Source organism: Emys orbicularis, chromosome 10, assembly GCF_028017835.1.
Source record: "Emys orbicularis isolate rEmyOrb1 chromosome 10, rEmyOrb1.hap1, whole genome shotgun sequence".
NCBI classification, from domain to species: Eukaryota; Metazoa; Chordata; order Testudines; family Emydidae; genus Emys; species Emys orbicularis.
Genome location: NC_088692.1, coordinates 66,325,327 through 66,345,256, shown reverse-complemented (window position 1 = coordinate 66,345,256; position 19,930 = coordinate 66,325,327). Strand labels below are relative to the sequence as shown.

General features: G+C 39.3%; 1 protein-coding gene across 1 annotated transcript in view; it reads left to right on the top strand.

Moving 5' to 3' along the window:
• UNC13C (unc-13 homolog C) overlaps window positions 1-19,930 on the top strand; it is a 402,367-nt gene that overhangs the window by 132,098 nt on the left and 250,339 nt on the right. Inside the window, exons 8-9 of the mRNA XM_065411637.1 lie at window positions 2,785-3,012; window positions 8,094-8,235. Coding sequence (XP_065267709.1) covers window positions 2,785-3,012; window positions 8,094-8,235 — 370 coding nt within the window. The remainder of the gene's footprint in view (window positions 1-2,784; window positions 3,013-8,093; window positions 8,236-19,930) is intronic.

Genomic DNA, 19,930 nt, shown 5'->3' with positions numbered 1-19,930 from the left:
CAACCTCACACCTTACTCTGAGCTGAAAAATAAACCAATTCATTATCAGACACCTAAAACGCTTCTATGTTACTCAAGTACAATACGCAGTGATAGGGCTGCCTCTCAGCAATACTTTCATCAGACAGAAAGGAGAGGACTTTACAACAGTGTAGTTAGCTCTGAAGTTCCACAGTGATCAGTGCATACATTTAGAAAAATAGATATCTTCAAAGCCCTGTAAATTCTCCATTCATGAATTACAAGTTCAGCCTTAAGCTGTGAAGAATTTTTAATGATGCCCTCCCCGGCCTTGTGACTCTCTTTAAGCACGTGTCTATTTTATGTACTGGGGCAGCTCTAGTGGTTTTGCTGCCCTAAGCAAACCAGCAAATGTCCCTGCCCACTAACCAAGTCACCTGAACAAAGAGATGCTGAAAGTTTTGCTCCTTCTAATATTCTGTTTCCTTCCTTGGCCACTTTCACTGATTGTAGAATAGAGCTGGCCCTGCCCTACACATATACTGTATATAAATTACAATCATATAGGCAATATCCTTTGGTCTTTTCTGCTACCCACACACAGTTTGGGAAATGAACAGTAATGGGAGTTGTGTTAGAGAAAGGAACTTTCTTAGGCTCTGGTTTCAGAGCTTTGGGACACATTGTGCCCTGCTGCTCCTCGGGTGCTCAAAGTAGAAAGGCAGTGGAAAATACAAGGAGTCCTTTATAGTTCTCTGCCACAGTAGGGCCCATCCATGTCCCTATACCATTGTGGAATGCAAGACATGGCCAAGGAGACAGCGAAGAGGTAGGCCCATGCTCACCTCTATACATCGGCTAGCAGAACTGGAGGAGGTATGCTGCACCCTTCAAAGGGGTATGGTGTTGGGAGCTCTGTCTCTGCATGCTGGGGAGCTTGAGGACATAGCTTGTCTCCTCCCTGAGATGGAATGTCTCTAGGGGCTCCTGTTGGGAGGAGCAGCTCCATGCCACCCTATCAGAGAACTGTGCCTCAATTCAGCTTTTAGTGTTCAGCTTTCTTCCTTTAACTTTTCTTGACATTGAAGCTTACTGTAATGTTACATTTCTGTGCTAGTTATGGATGAGTGCTATGTGACAGCTAAACAGGGCACAGGTGGGCTCTTTCCCAGAACTGGCCCCGTGACACCTACGGTCCATCATTAGGTTTCCATTCAGGAGTTACAGACAGTTGAAACAAAGCAATAAGTTTCTGATCTTTCTTGTGCCTTCACTGCTTTTAATAAAGAGCTTTCTCCTATTTTGACACATGCATGTACTGATATGTCTTCAGCTTACTATCCCATCCTGGGGGAAGATTGCAAATCTCTGTTTTGAAGCTGGCACCCGGTTGTTGTGACAGCTGAGAACAGAATAATGAAAAGTACCATCTTTTCTGAGTGTGATGGTTAATAATCATCCTTTGATTTATTTTTTATTAAAAAATTCAAGGTTCTGTACCCCCTCCTCACCCCCTCCCAAACCATCCTTTCCTCTGCTCTCCTAGAGCAGCATTCTTTGCAAAATGTCTCTAAATTGTCCCATTGGTACAACTCTTGGAAGAAACTACATACCCTGAGTAATCTACTCAATTTCAACCAGAAATTAATCAACAAGGACCAGATATTGGCCACTATTTCAGAGGCCCAAGGGGCTGGAAAGCTGGCTTAAAGAGCCAGCAGGAGAGTCCACAGTTAACATGAAACCAGCTCGCCCCGCTTCTGCTCATGGCGTACTGAGCTTTCCAGTGGCATACTTAGTTGGAAGGAGATGTGACCAGAGTGTGTTGCCCTCCAATGTTCCTAGATTGGGCTTCCTGTGCTGGCTCTTGGGAGAGGGGGTGTTCTACCTGGCACAGAATAGAACAGTCCTAAGGCACTAAGCACTCAGGCTCTGCGTTGATGGAATGGATTTTACCTGGCTTTTGGATATGGTCTTGTGGAAATGCTCTGCCATGAGGGGATGAGGAGAAATTTCCTCAAGTGTATATAGTGCCTGCAGACTCTGGGATTTACCTTTGAGTTGTCCTGAAAGCATCAGAAACTGTTCCTATTTTTTGGTCAAGTTATCAGATCTCTGATAAAAGGGGTTTATAATGGAAACAGTGACTGTCTTGAATTTATAATTGTCATGCAATGCTATAATAATATTTGGCAACTGTAATACACCACATAGTCTGTACCTTGAAAATCAGGGTTTCCCATTCAGCATAGAATTTCTTCTAGCTTCCTTTATCAGTCTACCTAGCAAGTAGAATTTTAATAATTCGCTAAGGAAACTATACAAAAAAAGGAAATACAAATGCTATTATATTAAGTGCTCAGAAAGGAAGAGTAACATTTAAAGTATCTGAAAGAGTAATGTCTTTCAGACAGGTTCAGATCCTGAAAACGCTAATATAGACAGACAACTTCCCCACCACTGAGTCATTTGATGTACATTCTTTCTCAATTATAGTGGCCACTTAAGACTCATTCATCACCTACTATTGCAAAATATGAAATACTCTACTTATCAGTATCATCTCAGGTAAAATTACAATCCTAGCCTTCAGTATAGAGAATTACATCACAGTGGATGGCACAGCAGTTCCCAAATGCGATTTCTCTTGTGTGATGACACCTTGGCTTCTAGTTTGTAATATTTGGAAGAGCTGTACTCCAGCATTGTACCTAATATTGGCTAGGGGTTATAGAAGTGAAAACCAAACATGATAATGTGATGTGTCACTTACGCCAATGTTTCTTTGAATACATTGATCACTTCATTTATTTTAAAACTCAGGAGCTGCAGAGAAGAGTTCTAAACATGGTGCAGAAGATAAGACCCAGAATATTATTACTGCTATGAAGGAAAGAATGAAGATTAGGGAGAGAAATAGACCAGAGGTATTTGAAGTGATCCAGGAAATGTTCCAGATTTCCAAAGAAGATTTTGTGCAATACACAAAGGCAGCAAAACAGAATGTGTTGGATGGAACATCCAAGTGGTCAGCAAAAATAACCATCACAGGTGAGATTTTTTTTTTCCATATTGAAATGTTCTCTAGTTGAAAGAAGCTCTTTCCTCCCCAGTCCTATTGCTACAAGTTAGTGTTCATAGAATCTAAGATGAAAATCCATGTTAAATTTTATCTCAGGGGTATCTATAAATGGTTGGTACAATAGCATATTAACTGGAAGCTTGAGTACTCTGTACTCTGTATAGACAGTGTCAGTAAAATAAATGTATATTTCCTTCATACATTAATTACTCCTTCTATTTTAGGATGGGAAGATAACTAACTGTTCTTTTTTCATCTGTTCTGCGTCCTATCAGCACCTCCTGTGCTTGAGATTTTGCTAATATTGATCAATTACAAGAGTTATAGTTGATGATCTCCTTGATGTGTTTTTAATGACTGAAATGCTAAGAAGCTAACAATTCCAACCCCTTTGGTACGAGAGTCCCCATCCATTTTTGTTGCTTGAGTAAGATTTTGTTCCAGTTAAGTGATATTCATCTAACACATCTGCTCAAAACTGCTGTTAACTGTTCTTAACCTTTGAATTTGGCCTGCTGCTCACAAAGATTCCCATTTTGCGTTAAAGCTCAGGAATCAGGAATTTATTGCTTATATATTTTAGCTTCTGAATTCAAATATCAGCACAGGAAACTTAAATATAATAAGTGGTTGCACAAACTGACCTCCAGCATACAATACTAGTGCATGAAATAACTTAACTTAAGAATTAAAAGCTAGTGATGTGAAACATTAAATGCCCTAGAATTTGATTAGATTCAATATTAATTTAATTTAACTTTAATGTCATTAAAACTAATCCACTAATAAAATTCTGATTTTAAAAGTGAATTATGCATTGCCTTTTTCTCCAGGATTTTGATGCACTGTCATTGGCGATCAGAAGATAAGCTTTAAAACCCTTTCCAGCTTTCACCACTCACTTGTGACTACAATAAAATAAAACAAAAGTTTTGCTTTCTATTAAGCATTAATGCATGTGTTAGTGAAACAGGTATAATTAATTTTTTTACCCATTGATCAATTTGCAAACTGCTGTGCTTAATTTAGTCCCATGTGATCGATGTTCTTTACATGCAATATGCTGGGTTTTTCTAACGTAGTTCACAATATCCTTCAATAGTACTGTGATCACATATTGTATTTTTTCAGTGGATCAAAGATCCAAACACATGCATAGTGCTGTAAGACACAGGAATGTCCTTATTACTGTTTATGCCTGTGAATTAAGTGGAACTACACAGCCAGCATAGAGATGTGAAATTATCTTAATGTGTTACTGAGGAAATATGTGAATCCATTCATACTTTACCCACAGTGTAGAATGAGATGATAGATTCAAAAATCACTGCATCAGATGGTACAAAACTAGTTTAGCCATTAAGGGCTTGATCCTACTCTCACTGATGTCAGTGGTAAAACTCCTATGGACTTTAATGGTGCAGAATCAGGGCCATTAGATGAATGTTCCCTAATTCATGCAGCCAGGTCACAGAACTAGAACCCCGAAAGGAAAAGAGAGGCACCTTTTCTTGATGGTTCCTTTCCTTGCTTGGAACTGATGTGTGAATGGAGCCTGAGAGACCTGCCTGAAGACAGCAAAGCTCTAGTCATGTCTGCTTGGAGAGGACAGGACACATCCTGACCTGGGGCCTGATCCAGAGCGCATTGCAATCAATAGAAAGATTCTGACTTCAGAGGGCTGTGAATCAGGCCCCAGATGCTGGGGGGCAGGCCAGGGTGGTTAAAGGTAGCCAGGAGAGTTCTGAGGTGGGCTGAGGAGAGACAGAGGTTAAGTGGTCCAGGCTGCGAGGAGAAAGTAGGAGCGAGGCGGAAATGAAGGAGGCGGCTTGCTGAGCCAGAAGAGAAGTGGAGAACAAACCTTTTTTAGATATCTTGCTTCTGCTGGGTCGGTGGAACTGCAACAGCCCTCTGTGCATACAACTGTGGCTTTTCACATCCCCTGTACAAACTTGCTGGGCACCATACAAACCCATAACCGTGTTTTACACTTGTATAGCACCTTCCATCTCAGGATCTCAAAGAGCTTACAGCATTAATGGATTTAGCCCTATCACTCTGTGAGGTGAGAGAGACTTCTTATCCCCATCTTCAGAAACTGAACCAAAATAGGTTAATTGGTTTGGAAATAGAATCCAGCTCTCCTGAGTTCCAGACACGGTACATTAACAACATAGCCACCTTTCCTCTCCTGCAAAGTGCAGACTCAAGTGCTTCTAATAATTTGGAGTAGGCAGGGTAGACATGTACCCCCACCTGGGAGGTTGTGTTTCATTACTCACAGTGTTACTACAGTGTAATTCACTGTGTACCTCTTTGCAAGGAAATTATTTAGCTTCAGTCCTGAGCCACAGAACTCTGGACACCTCTTTCCCAGGTTCAACAACCTGGCTTTGTCCTCTCTCCCTTCCATAAGAATGGAATCTTGCCCTATATTCTTCTTTTGAACTGTTTCCCCCTAGCCAGGCTCCAGTGCACCCACCACAGGCAGGCTTGTTGAGGTATTTCAGAATCTTCTCTGTGGCTTCTGATCAGCAGCAGCATAGCAGCACCTCAAGTAAGCTGTGTATTACGTCCGCTCTGGATTTTCCATTGTTTGGTCTCATTCCATGCTACAGAGAATGCCAGCAGCATTTGCCCTTTAAAGTATGATTCTACTCTGCAAAATTACTTTGTAAAATGGTGCATTGTGTAAATCCACATTTATTATGCCTCAGTTATTCCCTCTTCAAATTTACTCAGTTTTCAAGTAAGAAGATTAATGCTGTTATTTTCCATACCTGCCAGCCCTAAACAATGAACCTGATTTGAGATTCCAAGAGAGTTCTTTGTGGCTCATGAATCATCACCAGAAACAGAGGATCCCCTCAATTTGCAGTCCAAATCCTCCCCTCAGTGACTGCAGTGTAGCCCCATTGCCCTCAGTTTATGCTCTAAGTTGTACCTGTGCAGGTCTCTTATGTTCAGTGTGATTGCACAGGTAGAACCGAGGAGAGAAGTGGGTTACGCAGGTGACCCTGCAATTGGAATTTAGTTAATACCAGGGGAGATTTTCCACAGGCACAAAAGGCACCCTGGGATGTGCCTTCATTGACAGTCAGTGGGAGCTGGGTGCCAGCTTGCCATTTGTGACTTTGAAAAGTGCCCTTTCTGCTAACAATGAAGTGCCAGGCGGAAGCAAATCCAGTTGAATCTCCAGAAATGTGGTGTTCTATAGGGCTGACAGGAGTGAACTGTAATGAAAACTTACTTTTTTCACAAAAGTCAGCAGATTTGACTCTGAACACACACAGGGAGCAGATCTGCTGGCTCAGAAAGTGCCATTTGTATACAGTCACTTTTCTGAGTACACGGTGAGCTTCATTATCCCATGTGATTGACAGCAGGCTATGTTAACTAAATGGTACCATCAAGATATTTTAAACAATGTGTTCAAAATAATAAAACAAATCTCTGCTGATGTTAGCAGCCATGACAAGTTTTTCAGCTGCAGGTTATTCTGGTTTTGACAATTTTGCATTCAAATGAGAGATTTCCAGTGTATGAATTATAATGGAAAAAGCGAGTGATATGTATTTATATTTACCACAGAGTATATATAAATTAGCCATCATAAACTCTGAAAAATGTTTACACAGCTAATGGAGAGAGAAGGTGGGTGAGGTAATATTTTTTATTGGACCGACTTCTGTTGATGAAAGAGACAAGCTTTTGAGTACACAGAAGCAGAATTCTGTGTAGTTTGAAACTTGTCTTTTCCACCAACAAAAGTTGATCCAATAAAAGATACACCTCTACCCTGATATAACACAACCCAATATAACACGAATTCGGATATAACGCGGTAAAGCAGCGCTCTGAGGGGGCGGGCTGCACACTCCGGCGGATCAAAGCAAGTTCGATATAATGTGGTTTCACCTATAACGCAGTAAGATTGTTTGTCTCCCGAGGACAGTTATATCTGGGTAGAGGTGTATTACCTCACCCACCTTGTCACTCTAATATCCTGGGACTAATATGGCTACAACATACATGGCTAATGACAGTTACAGTTAATTTCCTTGAATGCAGTCTTTCCATTGTTACTGAAGGCTTTTGACTGGCTGAGTATGCTATATAGTATTGGGAAAATATTTACAGTTACACTGTTTTAGTCCCAAGTATGCCAAGGAGGAACGATAGGGTGAAGTGCTCATTAAGGATATCCATGTTTAGTTCCAAAATTCATGACAAACATTCTCCCAGTGCAAGCAAAACTCCTTTCTTAGGGCACGTCTTTACTACCCGCCGGATTGGCGGGTAGCAATCGAGCTATTGGGGATCGACTTATCGCGTCTAGTGAAGACGCAATAAAATCGATCCCTGATTGCTCTGCCATCGACTCCGGAAATCCACCGCGGCAAGAGGCGGCAGCGGAGTCGACGGCGGCGCGGCAGCGGTCGACTTGCCGCCGTCCTCACAGCCAAGTAAGTCGACCTAAAATACGCAACTTCAGCTACGCTATTCACGTAGCTGAAGTTGCGTATCTTAGGTCGACCCCCCGCTGTAGTAGACCTAGCCTTAGATTTTGAAAGCCTTTCCTACTATGCAGGGAATCATAAGACTTGAACTGAGTTAGACTGTAACATTACATTGCTTACAGTGCATTGAAACCACAGCTTTAGAAGGGAATCTCAGTGATCAGTGCTGCAGAAAATACTTGCTTTGTATCAGACACACTGTATAGTAGATAAACTCTGCAGTTAATCTTTAGATTATTGCACATTAGCTAGATTCATAGATTTTGCGGCCAAAAGGGGTCATTATGATCATCTAGTTTAACCTTCTGCATAACAGAGGTCATGGAATACACCCAGTAATTTCTGCATCAAGTCCCCAGCTAACAGAAGTTAAAATAATATTCTCTTCAGCACTCTCCTTGATTTCCTATTAACCTTTCTTTTCAAGACTCCCTAGACTGTGTTTTTTCTCCTTTTTTTGCCACTGTTGCATGTGGTCCTTCACAATGAAAGCTGCAGGGTAAAACCTGTTTGTTTCATTTTTGTTGCAGTGGTTTGTGCTCAGGGTTTACAAGCTAAGGATAAAACAGGCTCAAGTGATCCATACGTTACAGTACAAGTTGGCAAAACCAAACGGAGAACTAAAACTATCTTTGGAAACTTGAATCCAGTATGGGATGAAAAATTTTATTTGTGAGTATAAAAGATGCAACTGTTTTTTGGTTAACTTTGTGATGTAATGCTATTGAGTGAGATTATTTCATCTGTAAATATTTGTTGTACACATCTCACATTTCCATAATGCATTAATTAGCAAATCTTTGGTTGGAATGACTACATAGATACTGAAATCTCGGTTATGTTATGACTGCCTCACATGGGGATGAGCAACCCAAAGTCAAGTCTAACAGTGAACTGATCTGTTTTGTTTATTGAGCTGGGGCAAATTAATTAAAATAATTATACCCATTGTGATCGTAAATTCTTCTTAATTTTCTTTTAAACATCTGTTTTCCTGTGAAATGTACAGCAAAAAAAAAAAATGACATTTAGGAGAGATTTTCAAAGGCACAGATGGCAGATAGGTGCCTAACTCTCACTGCTAGTCAATAGGAGTTAGGAGCCTAGCCATTATTTTTGCCTTTGAAAATCTTGCCTTTAATGCCTTTGCTGGGTGTGAAACTACTCAACATAAGGAACAAGGGACCCAAAAGGAGGTCATGAGGTGTGTCTGAAACGTTTCCTGGTCTTGCCAAGGAAAACATATTACCATAGGCTTATACAGGGCATTTCCCTGGCAGCTGATGTGAAACTGTCTTCACACTGGCTTGCGGGGAAGGGTCACCACATGTGTACTTTGTCACAAACAACTAAAGAGACCAATTTCAAACTTGAAGTACTTAAGCTAAGGGATCCAGTCTGAATCAGTGCTTAGGTATCCATGTACCTGTTCTAGGTGCCAACTGGAACACTTAAATGTAAAAATGGCTGCCCTAATTTACGTAGGAACATTTCAATAATGGACCCAGATATTGTAGATAGCTGATAAGGGAATGGATTTTAGTGTGTGAAGAAGAGAATCTGTGTGTGCAGTTTGAGATGGTTTGAAAATATTACTATGCATTATACTTAGTGTTTCAGCACAGAGATTTCTTGGTTTTTGGTCTGGATATACAGATAAAGAAGAGCCCAGCTAGGAAAATCCATTAAAATAAATTCCTTTTTAATAATGGTAGTCTAATGAAATGTTGTTTTAAAAAGTTATTTAGATAACTATAACTATAACTATAACTATATATAATGTTACATTGCCTTTATATTTGTTGGTGTCACCTCATTCATCAATATGATGTATGTGGAAAGTATATTCCTATAGCGGCCAGTGTTCCATTTGTTTAAATGTCAGTGTGTGTGTTTGGATAAGGCGGCAGGCATTAGACTAATATGTTAAAATAAAAATATTTTTAATAAATACCAGAAAGCCAAACCCTACCAGAAAAAAAAGTTTTACTGTGCATAGAAAAAGCCCCTTTGACTAGAACTGCTTATTACCTAATTCCAAAACTTCCTTTCCTTGCAAATCAATTTCTAAAATCTGCCCATGGTCAAATACTTTGTCTACATTTTAATTTTTCCTGAGCCTATTGCCATGTGTTTCACAGACTTCAGAGAGAGAGAGAAAAATCTCTTCTTGGCTTATCTTTCATTAGCACAATGCAAACTAGTCTCATTTTGTTTAATGTTCACAAGTTTATTTATAATTTAATATTAGACCTCAAACTTTGGTTGTGTATGACCTGTGCCGGGTTTTACACTACCTTTATGGCCTTCCCTCCTGTAATCCTAGGTTCAGCCAGAGAATTGGTGAGTTTCCAGCATGAGTTAGACCAGCCTCAGGGCTGCTCTAATTTAAGCCTGACTGCCCCAAACACAACCATTGTTTCCTGCAGCTAGGTATCACCAGGGATTGAGATGTCATGGCCATACCTCCTTTCCTTGGCTATGCACCCTCACGGGGAGCCAGGAGAAGGGGTGGGCTGGAACCACTATAGCTTTGTTACAACTTCCAAGGACTCCCGCACGTTGGGGGAATCTTCCACCAGCCAGTTAAGCCAGCTGTGCTGGATGCTGCATTTTTCTGGGAATGACATCAGTCAGAGTATAGGACCACTTAGTACAGTGTATTACCTGTTTGTGTCTAGTAAGGAGTATATCAATGTCAATCCATTTTTCAGCAGGATTGCTATATGCCACAGTATGATATGATGTACTTAACTATTATTGTCAAAGTCAATTAAGGATTCTGAAAAGTATATTGAATCTCTGGGTTAGTTTAGAAAATATAATTGAAAGAGAAATATTTATTTCAGGCAAGGTTTTATGTTTAAACCTACCAGTCTGGCCTGGTATTACGTTATTATTTGATGTTAGCAGATATTTTTGTTACGTGTGTGAAAAACATTAATATAGTAAATTATGAAAATATGGAAAAGAGTAACGAATGTCATAAGAGCAAATACTAACACTTTATATAACCACATAATATTAGTAATCATTTTTGCAGAAAATACATGCAAATCGGAGCAAATTATAATAATCTAATGATCCAGTTTTGAGTTATATCTGTCCATTACATCTGTTATTAATAATGCCATTCAAAACATAACAATAACAAGTATAATTTTATCTGGTGAAACTCCATGTACAGTGGTGATGCACATCATCTTCTTCATTATTATGAGATAACCTCAGAACATTTACCACAGAATTCTGCAAACCACTCAGGATATTGCAAATTGCCCAGAGGGATCCAACACCTTTCAGTCGATGACACTGAATAATCGCTCATTCAAGGTGCAAAATACTCTACACTCTGGATTATAGCAGTGTTTAATCTCTGCCCTTTCTTCTGCCCCCCTTTCTAAGAAAAAGAATCTCTACTGGAAATTCCCTTTTATATGTAAAATATTAGCACTATTCTTTTTTATCCAGGGATAACTTTCCTATGTGAGTGGATAATATGAGTACCATGTGTCCATATGAAAGAGAAGCTTTATCTTCTCTAAGGTGTAAAGGTCCAGGAGAGGAAAGACTACCCAAGAAGTGATAGATGAGGGGCTAAATTCCTGCCCACACAGGCAGCCAGAGCCACTCTCCTCTCCTCTAAAAGAACGAGGAGTACTTGTGGCACCTTAGAGACTAACAAATTTATTTGAGCATAAGCTTTCGTGAGCTAAAAGTGGGTTTTAGTCCACAAAAGCTTATCCTCAAATAAATTTGTTAGTCTCTAAGCTGCCACAAGTACTCCTCGTTCTTTTTGCTGATACAGACCAACACGGCTACCACTCTGAAACCTGTCTCCTCTCCTCTGTCTTCCTTGACTAGAATCCACTTTTCTACTTGTAAAAACTAACTATAGTATTCCCCCTGTCATGGCCAGGCACCCTTACTTGTTTATGCCCTCACTACAACAATCCAGCTACTAATTTATATATGTCAATTGCTCCCATAAATTAAAATACTAGAATTGAGTAATTCACAGTAGACAATGTATTCAAGAAATGTAGCCTTATTTTCTGCTTACAGAATAGCTACAAGCAGATCAATATTTGTATTTATTCAACAAATTATTGTTGTGAATTTTTTACTTAATGGATTCATTGTGAATATTCTAAGACAAGACTTTTGTTGCTTGCTTGTGATTGGTCAGATATGTCATATAGTATTGTCTCTGTTCCCATTTGGATAATCAAATAAACAATCTGGCATGAATATTGAAATGTATTTTCTATGGATGCCCATCACTAAAGTAGATTGTTCATATGTCGATGGGAAAAGGACACAAAAAAGGTCTGAACAGAGCTAGAATGAATTCATTTAAAACTTGGAATTAAGGTTTGCATTTTTTACCCAACTCTAATCACTGCTAACATCTTCTGAATTGACTCTATAGATGTCACCAATAGTAATACAATGATGTAACATAAATCTTCCGAATAAAAGTGCTGAACACTGATATTTTACCTGCTTTTTGAACACCTGTGGTAAAAGTTATAATTTTTAAGAAAAATTATCCCCTCAAGTTATTTGATGGACTAACTTTCAATAGCCACAAACATTCAAGATTTATGAGAGTTTATGAAGTTTATTAACCTAAGCTAAAAATCTTTTAGCACAGAATTAAACCTACAAGTAAATTGCTACAACTGTATTTCAATGGCTCAGTACGGTTTGTTTAAATTAGGCACTACTAGTAATATATGTCAGAGTATCATTTAAAACAGCTTTAATCAACATTATTTCCCCTAAATGCTAAACCTTAGGAGAGAGACCATCTCATAAAATCTTAATCATACACTCAATCAGATTATTACAAATATCCATTTCCAACTCCCCATCTGAGCCCAAACAGTGTCTTGAAAGAAACATCCGCTTCTCAGAATGCATTCGCTTACTCACCTTTGGTAGTTAAACTCAGCTATAAAATTTCCAGAAAAGTATTCAGGGTTGAATAATCTAACCCGATCCTAAAATGATTCTCTCAATAATAAGTAAGGAGTTAATTCAAAATTCTTAACAATGCTTCCTCTACCTGACCACAAAACAGAGCGAGAGCTCCATGGATTTCAATATGGGAACTCACAAGCTAACTTCCTGAAAGATTTCTTACAGCTGGGTATTTCAGAACAAACATCCAAGTAAAGAGCGACAACACAAGAATTAATTTTTGATTCAAATCTATCCCTTTTGATATGCAACACTATGAAATAAATAGTTTGATGCAGTATAGACATAGAGGGTTTTGGTCTCTTTACCATAATCAGAAGAGTCGTATCAGAGCAAGATTTTTGCTTTACTGGGCATCAGAGTATGTCAGTCCTACAAGGCTTTATAGTGATCCTGATTTGGTCCTTGGCCAGCCCAGAATCAAAGGAGCAGGCTTAGAGCTACTGTTGTCTCCATCCCTCCCAGCTGCACTGAGTGGAAGTTTGATGTGACTGACTATGAAGTAAGTGAAAAGAGTCTGCATTTTTGTTTTGAGTGACGGGGGGAAAGCATTTTTCAAATCTTTCCAACCTGTAAACAAGTTTAGCTGTGTAGGTTTAAGCTTTGGGCCAAAGTTGGAGTCTGTTTTTACTTTATTCAAATCTCTACCTCCATCCTTGGAGTGAAAATTTCTTTCTGCTCCTTTACTCCCTCTTTTATTGTCCGCTCTCCATACTTCATTCAGTTTGTTGAAATATGCCTTTTCACAGCCAAATTGTACATCAGGTATGCTACTCCAGATTGCCTTGTGGATTTTCCAGAGGTCAAGCTGAATGGAACTTCTTGTTGTGTGTGCATTTGAACTACAGTTTTATAATCTAAAAGACTTCTATATAGCCGGTTGCTTATTTTATACTACTCAGTATGCCTTTTTTGACTGTCACTAGGTGACAATATGGTATCAATAAATAGCTTCATTAGGTATCTGCGATTTCCTCTAATTTATCCAAGTGTTAATTAACCCAAATTAAGCCAACAATTAGGCTTTTTGAAGATCATGATTGCCACCTGGCCAACATGAGTATCCTGGGCAAATCACTAGAACTTGGCAGGTCTCTGGTGTTCTTGAAGATTTGCTACAAATATTTGTCACCACAGACCAGGAAGGGAGCTCCCATAAACAGTGGTTTGGAGGATTTAATACTGCTAAGGGGTACTTGGAAATAAAGCTGCCATTTGTGGGCTAATAAACCAGATTGTCCGAGAAAATCCTCACTGCTGTACAAATTAGCAGATAACAATGAGAAAAATATGAGTAAAAGGAATCACCCCTTCATGCCAAATCATTCTGCTTGTAGGCTAGGACCAATGACCAATTTCTGGAGATAGATTGAATGGCAGTCTCCAAACTGGAAATGGGCAAGCTGATTTTTAAAAATGAACCTGTGCAGCTCTCGCATGTTTAAGATTTTCAGATTCAGAGCTGATTCAGCCAAAATTTCTGGCAGCTGCTAAACTACGTGTTGTTCTACTACTGTCACACTTGACTCTGATGCTGGGGCTCATGTACGTTGATTTGTCCACTAAAAAGGTGATCTGTGGCCCCACTAAAGGCTTGCTCATTGTAGGCACCCATGTTTAGGAAATGAACATCTCAGCAGAGAGCCTCCTTTCCAATCCCTCCCATTCCCATTCCTCACCAATTTAAATTACTTGATAAAGAATGTAAGGCATCGATGTGACTGAATATGGTGTTTCTAATGTTCAGTAAGATTGAAAGTAGCCCCTGGTGGGGGTGGGAGGGAGGCGCAGAAGCAGTTAGTTTAAGGATTGTTTTGCAGGAAATAGTATCTGCCAGAGAATTAGAACCCCTAGTTTTCAGAACCTCTGAAATAACAAGAGGATACAAACCCCCAAATGAATTCTCTGAATTTTTCCATGCTAAAACTTCTTCAGTAAGCAGCCAAGTCAGTAACTCTGTGAGATGCAGTTCTCTAATAAAATAACTATGCCACATAGCTTCAGCCTAATGCAGCCAACAGTACAGTACCAGCAACCAATAAAATTGATAAATGTGTTCATCTGCCTGATCAGTTAATAACACAAATAATTTCCACTTTCACAATAGACATCAGCCTGATTCTCCCCTCTCATTGGTCTGAATCGGGTTAACTCCATAGGAGTCTGTTAAGTTACACCAGTATAAAACAACCGTGAAATCAGAATCAGGCCCCTTTTATTTTCCTCCCTAAGGAAAATAACTGCAATCAACATGTAAAAATTCCAATCTATTCCAATTGACTCAGTCTACAATCAAGGCTACTTAGAATCATAATTAATTTTTGTCAGTTTGAGCTGGTATTCAGAAAATTACTGTCCTTGATAACAAAACAGGAAAGAATGCATTCACAAATGCAAATACAACTGGCCTTTACATTTCCTGATTACTGCTATTGAACAGTTTAAGTCCTAGTACGCCACAAATTTGGTGCATGTCTTAACGGTTCTCTCCTGCTTTCCAAACAGCTGAAGATTTTCATTTCAGTTAAACAATCCTGTCTCGTTAATACATTCCCCCTCCATGCAGTTCAACAAGCTCACGGTCAACAATGAAGGATACTCTTTCTAACCCCAACAGCCAACTTAATCCTTGTCAATAACACCCATTTTCTTTCCTGAATGTCCAGTACTGCTGTCGTGGTACAATGGCTTTCAACACCCTTATTCACTGACGCCATAAGGAGTATGTGGAAATCCCTGATGTTACAGTTGTAATCATTTACTGACCCCAGGGAGCTAGGCTGCAATCATGGTTTCAAATCACACCACTCATCAGCTGATAAAATAATTAAATTGATTTAAATAAAGAAAAATCTTGAGAATTAATGATTTAACTTTCAAAAGGAATTAGCCTTCTGTTAATTCACTGACTGCACTGAATACTCAGGTTGTGCAAAACTCTGACTTATATCATGTATAAATGTGAACAGATAGGTGGTGTAATGGGTATTCTGCATAAAGTCAGATAAAGACGACGAGCATTACAGGGTAGCTTTTCAAAGGCACAAACAACATTGAAAATTACTGGGAGTGAGGCACATAACTGCCATTTGTGTCTTTGAAAATCCCACACTACATGATTGGACCCCAAAAATTAACGCCTGAAAAGATAGAAACATAAAAATCCCAGAGGATTTGGGGTCCTCTGAAAAAATAGTATGTGATTTTATAATCAAAGACTATCATAATGCACAAGAGGGCCGAATTAACATTACATAGGCAACTTTAATTCAGGCATTTCCTAACTTTTGAGTACTTGATTTTGCAACCTTAACATTCTTTTAACATGGGGAAAAGGGAGTGTTTGTTGGTTGGTCTGTGGGTTTTTTTGGAGTGGGGGCAGGAGTTATGTCAGGTTCAACTGAAGAAATCAACTTTTAAGCTCACTTTGCAAACAGATCTTGCAAGTACTATTAGCATGCCTCCCAGTTTGTTGATATAATTGATACATATTACAGAGAGAGGATCAAAATCAATGGCAGCCTTTGAAAAGGATAATAGATATGTATGATGGTGGTTTTGAATAGAGTACGTTAACAAAGAAAAGGCACAACAGTTGTGAAAAGCATGACATTGTTTTTCTATGCTTTAGTCCACATCCAAACAGTCCATAATGAGGACTTCACCAAATGGAGAAAGAAGGCAAACAAGAACTTTAAACACACCTTTTATTTTTATAAAATGTTTCTATTTTATTATAAAATACACAGTAACTCAGTTCTGCTGTTTGCTATGTAGGGGAAACAGTGCTTACCATCAGTGGCGGATTAGTCACTGCTCCAACGGGGCCTGTGCCCAGGGACCCCAGGCAATTGTGGGCCCCTGGAAAAATGGGTGCCCCCATGCCCTGACCTGCTTCGCCTGCCCAGCACTCCTGCCGGAGAGTGGGCAAGCCCCCGCGACCCAACCCCACTCCCCAGCAGGAGCGCATTAGAGGGGTTTTCGGGGGGGGGACTGCAGGCAGATGGGGTCAGGAGGGGCCCCCCACTTGCTCTGGTCCAAGCCCCACAAACCCCTAATCTGTCTCTGATTACTATGCATGTGATGGATGTAAAAAAGAAGAGAGAGATAGGATAGGAAAGAAACAAATAAATACCAAAAAAAAAAAAAAAAAGGAATTAAAATGGATTATTGAAATGGTCAGTCCTCTTTGAAGAGGACTTTTGCTGCAAAATCCGAAATAGTTAACTTGAATAGATAGTTCATGTTCCTTTGGCAACTTTATGTGCCTTAGGCCCATTATTTTCCCTATTGCTGATGTAATAACGTACTGACTGGCCACTTGTACAACATATCCTTTTCAGGAGAAATAAAGTATTTCTCATAAATAAAAATGATCCAGAGTCACACTAATAAGGATTATTTTTTTTAAAAATAGGGTTATTAATGATTATGTTTCAGGGTATAAGGCAGCCTCTAACTGAGGGGGTGAGAAAGAAACATGCCATATAGGCAAGTTATCCCATACATGTCTTCAGGGTTTTTAGCACCTTCCTCTGAAACATCTGGTACCAGCTATCATCAGAAACATGATGCTAGATGGACATAGGTCTGATCTGGTATGGTAATTCTTATCTCCTTGTGAATTGGTTAAGAATTAATCATATAAGAATTATATAATTTAATCTCTACATGTATATCATCTATACTTGCCGTCCAAGATTAACATTTTAGCAGAAAGGCCTGAGGTTTTAGGAGGTTTAATTCTAAGATTACAAGCATGGATTTATTTTATGTTATACAAACCTTTTTCTTTGACCCAGCTCAATCTTTTAAATAATCCTGTGCTTTATTTCTAAGAGTACATACAAAATTCAATAGCAGTGTGCCAGTTGGAGGGAAATTTCTGTTTATATATGTTAATGCTTCTAGTGTTTCCCCACATAGGCCATGCATACAGCCAAGTGGCATGTGGGATTTTTATCTGCCTATGGAAATATGTCCCTGTCTTTCATATAAATCAGTTTTGGTTAATTGAAATGGCATAACACTTGAAAGCACAAAATGTTTAGATAGTGGAATATATTTGATGCATTGTGGTGATAGAGAAATAATTAGATAAACATTCATAAAAGGAAAAAATTGACTATCCAAATTTTATCCTCTTTCCAAATCATGTGAGTGATAAGTTTCATTTATTGAGTACTCTAATGTGTTGCTTGCCACATAACCACACAATTAATGTAAATACAGGGTTTTTTCCTAACAGAATTAAGGAAGGATAAACTAGTAAAGAAACCATAGTGTTCTGTTCTGTAAATATAGTTTGAGGTGCATATGACACACAACAAAAGAAAAACAATTGTGCCCTTTGGAAATTCCAATAAACTCCACCACAGTCCATCACTTGGCTGCTAGTGGTTTATACTGGTCACTGTAGTTCCAAGTGAAAAAGTGGACTTTGACTCTTGCATTGCCCAAAAACATAGCTGCTGACTGGAACTAGCTGAAAATTTCTGGCAAGATCTTAAGCTAATCTTCCACATATTTATATTGACTTCAGTGGAACTATGCCAATTTATACTAGCTCAGGATCTGATATTTGGAATATAATTTCTGTTAAGATATTTAAATGGATGAGTTTTTTATTGGATCTTCAGCCAGCACTATGCTTGTAAAGTATGTCTGAATGTAGAGAGCTCTGTTCATATTTCTTGGTTTTACGGTAATCTTTGTAGATAGCTGATGTTGACAAAGAAATCCCTGACATTTAAAGCACTTTAAGAAGACTACAAAATAGTTGAATCTGTTTTTAAAGAACGTTGTAAACTAGCAGGTAGAGTTCTCAAGGAGAGCAAAGTACTGCACTTAGTGGTATGTTCTGTATTTCAGCTGAATAAGACTCTTTATCCTGCTTAACTTTATCTAGGAGGCTGGTTTCAAACCAGCAAGAAGCTTTTAATTGAACCAGTGTTGGAGTTCAGATCTCACTTCATTTAACCTAAAACTTAATTCCAAAAATGAAAAAATAAATGATGTATGGTAATTCTAATCACCAGTTTATATCCCAGGTAGGACCCAGACACTAAACTATTTTTACACATCACCATGATTCCAATAACTCCACAGCTCACTACGTCAAATTATTACATGAATAAAAGTAATATTTGTTGAATATACTGTTCAGAATTGAAACATCCCTGGTGTATATGCAGATCTAAGACCATTGTTGGTAAACTGAAAATCAGTGTACCCAGACCTAATTGCCTTCCTTTAAGGTGTGTGTACTGATCTAAAATTGTCTATAAAACTAGAGGTGGCTTTAGGTGCCTACGAAACCCACAGTCATGAGGGATCGCATAATCTAGCTAAAGCAGCTCAAATGTGACCCACGTTTGCCTTCCAATGGGAAGAAAGGAATTATGTCATTGATTTTGCTTCTTAATCAGTAGTGACTCTGTTTGGTAGAGCTGACTGTCAAAGGATGTTGAGGCTTTCATCTCATTGCTGAGCATGCTGCCTGAAATGTGCATTGTTTGAACATTATTGTTCTGTAGTTCAGTGGTTCTCAAACATATTTGATCACGCCCCCTTCTTTGTGTCTGTAGTAGTTTATACCCCAGCCCCCCATCTCCTGGTGCCTGGCTGGCAGCCACTGCTCTCTGGGCACCCAGCTCTGAAGGCAGAGTGGAGAGCGGAGGCTGCTGGCCGGGTGCCCAGCTCTGAAGGCAGCACCACAACCAGCAGCAGTGCATAAGTAAGGGTGGCATGGTATTGTATTTCCAACCTTACTTCTCTGCTGCTGCTGGCGGCGGTGCTGCCTTCAGAGCTAGGGGCCCGGCCAACAGCCGCTGCTCTCAGCCACCCAGCTGTGAATGTGCACAGTAAATTTTTTTCCCTTAAAGCTTCTCATGCCCACCCAGAATACATTCCGTGCCCCCCCACATCACCAGTTTGAGAACCTCTGAAGTAGTTTATAGCTATGACAAGAGTTCCCCTTCTGTTGCTCACTCAGTGATATCCCAGATACTGAACCTCACTCAAACTGATAGCAAGTGTTGACCCTACTCATCATCTGCCCACAACTGTTATTTTGATTCAAGACTCAATTATCTTCTTTTTCCATGAACATGTAAGTGTTTCCCATCATGACTGGAATCTAAATAGTACCTCTTGCATTCATGTTAGTCTTCAGTCTGCTTTTCCATTTTCCCTCTGAACTCTGAAGTCTTTCACTTCAAGGAGGGGTTAGAATCTGATTTCTGACATGATCAAAGGGTAATGCTTTAGATCCAACAAATAGAAGGACAAAAGGAGATAGATAGAAAACACCATTTTTCTTCTACTGGCATTTGTAGAACTTGACTGACAACAGCTTGTGCTGGCTTCCATTGGTACTTTT